General features: G+C 34.5%; 1 protein-coding gene across 1 annotated transcript; it reads right to left on the bottom strand.

Moving 5' to 3' along the window:
* Positions 1-255: 255 nt before the first annotated feature.
* Positions 256-4,005, bottom strand: LOC142172107 (uncharacterized). Its single transcript, XM_075235881.1, has 7 exons — positions 3,481-4,005; positions 3,077-3,437; positions 2,889-2,960; positions 1,985-2,330; positions 1,404-1,635; positions 899-1,059; positions 256-664 (listed from the first exon to the last, which is right to left on the bottom strand). The coding sequence occupies exons 1-7, from the start codon at positions 4,003-4,005 to the stop codon at positions 256-258; spliced, it is 2,106 nt and encodes a 701-aa protein (XP_075091982.1).
* Between the last annotated feature and the right edge of the window lie 3,209 nt (positions 4,006-7,214).

The following is a 7,214-nucleotide window of genomic DNA, read 5'->3' as shown; positions in this document are numbered from 1 at the left end:
ACTCATTGGTGTGCCAATAGCTTTAACATTACTCATACCGAACTTCTGAATCAACTCCTTTGTGTATTTTGTCTGACATATAAACGTTCCTTCTTCAGATTGTTGAATTTGAAGTCCAAGAAAGAATGTTAGCTCTCCCATCATACTCATTTCAAACTCACTTTGCATAAGATTTGAAAATTCCGTGCACAGACGAGGATTAGCACTACCAAAAATAATATCATCAATGTAAACTTGAATAATGAGATTACCTTCCTATGATCTTTTAATAAAAAGGGTAGTGTCTACTTTACCTCTTGTAAATCCATGATCAATAAAAAATGAGCTGAGTCTTTCGTACCATGCTCGTGGAGCTTGTTTAAGTCCATACAATGCTTTGGTCAATTTGTACACATGGTAAGGAAACTTTGAATCTTCAAATCCAGGGGGTTGTTTTACATATACCTCCTTCTCAATGAAACCATTTAAAAAGACACTTTTGACATCCATCTGGAAGAGCCTAAATCTTTTAAAGGATGTGTATGCAAGAAGAATTTGTATTGATTCCAGTCGAGCTACTGGAGCAAAGGTTTCGTCGTAGTCGACTCCTTCCTGTTGTGAGTATCCTTGAGCTACTAATCTGGCTTTATTTCTCACAACCTTTTCATCCTCATTTAGCTTATTTCTGAAAACCCATTTTGTTCCAATTACAGGAGCGTTTTCAGGCTTAGGCAGCAGTTTCCACACTTTGATTTTTGTCAAATTGATCTAGCTCTTCCTGCATTGCTTGTAACCATCTTGAGTCTTTCAGAGCTTCTTCTATTTTCTGTGGTTCAATCTGGGAAATCAGTGCTATGTTTGCTTTTTCTTGATAGCTCCCCTGGTTTTCATTCTTTCGCTTGGGTCTCCTATGATAAACGTTTGAGGATATTCTGGTTCACTTCTCAATTCATTTGGACGAATTTTACTTGTATGATTAGTTGACTCCTTCGGAGATTCTGATTGACTATTGCTAATCTCATTAATTGACTCCATTACACCATCAGGTTTATTAGTCAACTCTTGAGATTTGCTTGTCTCCTAAATTTTTTGAATTTGATCTTCATCACCTGCAATAATTACTTTCTCGGCCGAAGTGTTATTTCATCAAAGATAACATGTACTGATTCTTCTACACACAGTGTGCGTTTATTTTAGACTCTAAAGGATCTACTATTTAATGAATAACCCAGAAAAATACCTTCGTCACTTCTTGGATCGAATTTTCCAAGATTTTCCTTACCATTATTGTGAATGAAGCACTTGCTTCCAAACGGATAAAAGTAACTTATATTGGGTCGTTTACCTTTCCACAATTCATAAAGAGTCTTCTTCAGGATGGGTCTTATGAGGCATCGATTGAGAATGTGACATGATGCACTTACTCCTTCTGCCCAGAAGTGATTTGGCAACGAATATTCTAGTATCATAGTTCTTGCCATATCTTGTAAAGTACTATTTTTTCGCTCAACAACTCCATTCTGTTGGGGTGACCTTGGAGCAGAGATTGTGGGTGTATCCTTGATCATTGCATAAATCTTCAAATGCTCTGCTTTCAAATTCTCCTCCATGATCACTTTGAATTGTTGTAATAAGATACCCCTTTTCTCTTTCGACCTTTTTACAAAAGATCTCAAAATTTTTCAAAACTTCATCTTTGTGAGATAGAAAAATCACCCAAGTAAAGCGTGAGTAATCATCAACAATAACAAAGGCATATCGTTTTCCTCCTATGCTAGCAGTTCTAGTGGGTCCAAATAAGTCCATATGAAGCAATTGCAAGGGCTTTGAAGTAGATACAATATATTTATTTTTGACAGAATTTCTAGTTTGTTTACCAATCTGACATGCATCACATACATGATTTCTAGAGAAATTGAGTTTAGGTAAACCAATAACTAAATCATGATAGGAAAGTTTCTCTATCAGATGCATGCTTGCATGACCAAGTTTCTTATGACATAACCATGGATCATCAGATATGGATGTTAAACAAATATGATCATCTATATTTTCAAAACCATCAAGAATATAGACATTTCCATACATTTTACCTGGGAGGATTATTTTACTTGTTTCATGTTCAATAGCACAACCTGTTTTCTTGAACTTTACTTCATACCATGCGTCGCATAGCTGACTTATACTCAGAAGATTGTAGTTAAGTCCGTCAACAAGATAAACCTCAGTGATATCACAATTATTATTGAAAGGAACTGTTCTGGTACCGACTATTTTTCCTTTTGAGTCATCACCAAATTTGACATTTTCTCCGTCTATTTTTGTAACTTCTTTAAACAGGTTTTTGTCACCTGTCATGTGATTGGAACATGCACTATCTAAGTACCATTTTCCTTTGCGACTCCTTCTGTGGTGTTCTTGCAAAATATAATTAGTACCCAAGCTTGATTGGGTCCTTGTTGGTTAGTATTACTGGACTGAGGATTATTTTTGGGTTTTCAAATCCATCCTGAGATATTTGATTTACGAAATCGACAAAATGAATATTTATGTCCACTTTTGTTATAGTAGTGACACGTAAGTCCTGATCCAATTTTGGATCTTTTATTTGTGTTAGTACTAGTGGACTTTTTTCTGGCTGGTCATTCTCCAGTTGACTTGTAAGTCGCCTGGTTCAACTTGACAGAACTATGACTGGTGAATTTGCACATTCAATTGAGTTGCATTTGTAATTCCTGAAACTCATCTTAAAGTACTTTTTCAATTCCGCATACTTCCAGCTTGAGTTTTCAGTCTTTTACTTCTTTGTTGAGTCTCTTTAGTTCATTCATCATTTTTTGAGACTCTTTCAAAGTAAGGGCAAGAATATCCTGCAATTCATTACATCTTTCACAGTTATAAGATCTTACCTCGCGTCATGAAACAGTTCTCATTGTCATCTTTGCATTCGTCATCTGAAGTGTCCTCATCTGTCCAGCACCCTGAGAGTTTGTTCATGTCATTTTTTAGAATTGTCATGAAACATAGATTTGCATCTCTTCATGTTCTGAACTGTTTTCATCACTCCAACTTCTAAATGATTTGTTCTTGTTAAAACCTTTGGAAACCTTTCTTTTAAGATCAGGACACTCAGCTTGAACATGCCCAAATCTTCCACACTTATAGCATTTGCCATCATTTTTGTCTTGTTCGTTATATTGCCTAGTTTGCCTGGGTGGTATCCTGCCTCTTCTTGTATTCATGTATCTCCTCATTAAACCATCCATGTTCCTTGATACCATGGCAATTTCTTCTTGAAGAGCTTCAGGGTCGTCATCAATATCATTGTCAGCTCTTTCAGTTGTAGCCTTGAAAGCAATTGTTTTCTTCTTTTCTTCTTGGTTTGTTTTCTTGAGATGAGTTTTCTCGAAGGCTATAAATTCTCTTCGAAGTTCATCGTATGATAATTTGTTCAAATCCTGTGATTCAAGTAGTGGGTAGACTTCTCAGAATTTTTCTAACTTGATCACCACTTGAGTATGGTTTGCCAAAAGCTTTTAGATCGCTAATGATTTTGCTAATTCTGGCAAACATCTCTTCAATGAATTCTCCTTCTTTCATCTGGAAGAGTTCGTAGTCATGAACCAACATATTGATATGTGTTTCTTTCACTTTACTGGTTCCTTCATAAGTAACTTCAAGTTTATCCCATATCTCTTTGGCTGTATCGCAATTGGAAATTTTCTCATATTCCTCACCACTTATAGCATTATAAAGCAGATTCCTTGCTTTAGCATTAACTTGCACAACTACCATTTGTTCATCAGTATATTCATCTATATCTTCAGGATCAGCAGGTGGTTGAGCAGCAGCCGGTAGAGGATGGTTCCCCTTTTTGATAACTCGCCAGACCTTGACATAATAAGACTTTGCGTATATTTTCATACGCACTTTCCAGTGAGAGAAATATTGTCCATTGAAATATGGTGGTCTCACTTGCGATGTTCCTTCTTGGAAGAGTGCTCCGACAATAAATTGATTAGCCATGATCTTTTCTCACAAGTTGTTAAGCAAAAGAAAAATGTGAGCCTTACTCTAATACCAATTGAAAGTACAAGAGGGGAGGGGGTGAATTGCTTATTTTAAAATTAATTATTGTAAGTTGACTAGTTTTTCAATTAGTCAACTAGATGTAATAGCGAGATAATAAGAAGTACAGAATTAAAATGCAGAAGTAAAGTGCAGGAATTAAAGACACCGGAGTTTTTATACTAGTTTGGATTCAATGTGAATCCTAGTCCAGTCCCCTTGGGTTGCAAGGGAGTTCTCTTTCAGTGATTGAGTTTCATGAATACAAAATAAATGGTGTAGTTTACACCAACAACTCAGTTTCTATGTCACTCGTCTTTTCTTGATAAAATGCTTCACCAGTATTTTTCTCTCTTTCTTCTCTAACTTGTTACACAACAGATCTAGTAGAGCTACAATATTTGTTTGAAGTAGAACAAAGAGAGGGTAATTAGTTTGATCAAAGTATATCTCTCTAAAACCTAAGGTTGCGTATAAATACTTTGTAGGAGACCGTTACTGAAGAGATTTTCCAACCCAAGAGATTTGATCCTTGGAAAGAAATTGATTCTTTCCAAGAATAATGTTAATTCCCGTTACTCTTCCTTGATGTGTGGACTTTGACAATTTTCCATTCTTAAGTCTTGATAGTGCCAGATTTGCTCCTTAATTCTGGGTCCTTCCAGTAATAGCTACTGATTGATTATCTTGTCGGATGTTCAATGCTTCTTTTCCTTTTTAACTCTTTAATCAATCTCGAATTGATTATCTCGCCGGATCTTCAGTGCTTCTTTTCCTTTTGAATGCTTCAATCAATCTTTGATTGATTTCTTCCTTCAGCTTGGATTGTTTCTCTCTGTGCACTTTAATCTTGGTTGATTTCCTTGAGTCCCTACACCAAAAGCAATTATATTATTTTTAATCATTAAAACTAAAACCTAACACTTACTATTGTGATATATTTGTAGTTCAGTTATTGTTCCCTGTTGTTTTTATATATTGGTACGGGCATTAAAGTTATTTTGAAAAACTTACACGGACTCATGCATTTTGACACATATAATTGAGTGAAAAGAAAAGAAAAGAAAATCGAATGGTACATGTCAAATAAGTGATCATGAATCATGATATGTATTGGCAATTAGGGGAGTGCTATTTCTAACTAGGTTTTTAAAATAGAAGATTAACTTTTAATTCTTGCCTGCATTGTTTTTAGGCTCTATCCTTTGTAGAAAAGAATTGGTGTAGCTACATTGCCACTTTTTAACTTACCTTCATTATGCAATAGGAATTACAGTTTTTTCCAAGTGGAGAACTCCATTCAAGAAAGAAAAATGCAACATACTCTTAAAATAGCATGATTACAAGTTTATTATTTTTATTTACCTATTCTTCTAATTTCCACACCTTATGCACCATCTTTCACAGTTTTTTTCATGTAGTGCATAACCATTAATTGGCTACTGATCTACAATCACCTTTTATTTTCACAGCTTTGGAAACGCATAGGGAAAGAAGATAGAATCACCCCTCCCCTAAAAATGGAATTAGACTCTATCATCGAGATGATCATATCAGAGGCATTTTGAAAAACCGGATGAGGAGGAGTGATGACTGGGTCAACTCTAGAATTGTTGAGATAATGGACTCTCACATTAATTTTTCTCATGGTTTATCTCAAAAGAAGGATGAAGAAGAAAGCTCAATGAAGATGAAGCAGATGACTGCTCTAGGGTTTCCGACAAAGATGACTTAAGTTCGGAGTTTACAATGAATGAGAGACATAAAATGTGAAAGGGAATTTGACATGTGGATCAATCTTGAACGATGATGATTTAACTGATAGATCAATTCTGAGTCGTCCAGATCAAATAAGTGTAGCTGATTTTCACATGCTTCATACGTGTGATATATCATTGTAAAGGAATTATTTTCTGTTATGTAGATAAGTACTTAGCCAATAAAATTGTAGCAGGTGTATAGGATTTTATCATTTTCTTTTTTTTAGTTTATTTACACTAGATTTTACATCTTCAGTCATACATACTTGTATATATACAGAGCCTTGCACAGAAAGTAATACACAGAAAATGTTTCACATTTCTCCTATCTTATTCTTACAAGAATTCAGGAAAAAAGTGTCATTTCATCCGTGTTAGAATTCTATACCTCATAATGCATTTGCATTAATCAGTGAGAACGAGTTCTTCTATAAACAATACCGAGAATACATGAGCAAAACATCTTTCTTCTTTGTGGGATTTGGCAACGTAGATTTATTTGAGCAGTTTATTGACATGAGTTGTTCATACGACATCATATTGTGGCTGGTCGATAGTCCTAACAAGGAAAGATTATACCACTTTTATTACCTCGCATTGTTGCACTACAGATTCTGAATTTCGGATATTCTTGTATTTGTAAAATTGTATTAAGTACAAAGGAGGGGCAAGTGAACGAATGTCAAAATAACAAATTGAGAGGCCTTATGTGTAAGATCAAATTACATTGTAATGTAATTTTGCCTTAGCATTAATAATATTAGAAGCTGTGGTTACAACACTATAAGAGTAATCTAATTAAAACTAAATTTTGGCCATTGTAGACAGTAGTTGCTCATGATTTATTATTGCTTTTTTAGAACCCAAAATAGAAAGTAAAACAAGAAAAATAAAAATTATCTATACCATATAAGAATGATGTCAGTAAAATTCTAATCTCACTCAATGAATTGTTGTTGACTGCTAAATTTGGATTGGCGGTGCATTATCAAATGCAGTAAAATTCTCAAAACGGGAATAGCTGACATTCATGAAGATTATTTTGGCTTCGCTATAGCTATTATTAAATGCTATTTGAAATAATATTAGGAGATCAAATACTTTTGTTTTTCACATAAAACACACTTCAACCAAATAACGTCCAAATGCATACTTTAACCTTCTCATTTCCCCGGTTGTAATCAATGTAATAGTTCATGATAAAGTCATGAAGAAATATTTGATTAGTAGAAATTGAGTTTCTTTTATAGGACATTAATTATATAGTCATATTTTATTTTTCTTTACGACTGCACGAAGCGCGGATACATTTACTAGTATATATCTATCATTGAGGCCCTAACGCTGTTACGTAGCACTCCCATTCAACATGGACTACATTTATCTTTTTTCTATGATTTTTTGCAA

Source organism: Nicotiana tabacum, chromosome 17 (assembly GCF_000715075.1).
Source record: "Nicotiana tabacum cultivar K326 chromosome 17, ASM71507v2, whole genome shotgun sequence".
Classification (NCBI taxonomy): domain Eukaryota; kingdom Viridiplantae; phylum Streptophyta; class Magnoliopsida; order Solanales; family Solanaceae; genus Nicotiana; species Nicotiana tabacum.
Note: the sequence above shows the minus strand (reverse complement) of the source record. Positions and strands in the feature narration are given on the sequence as shown.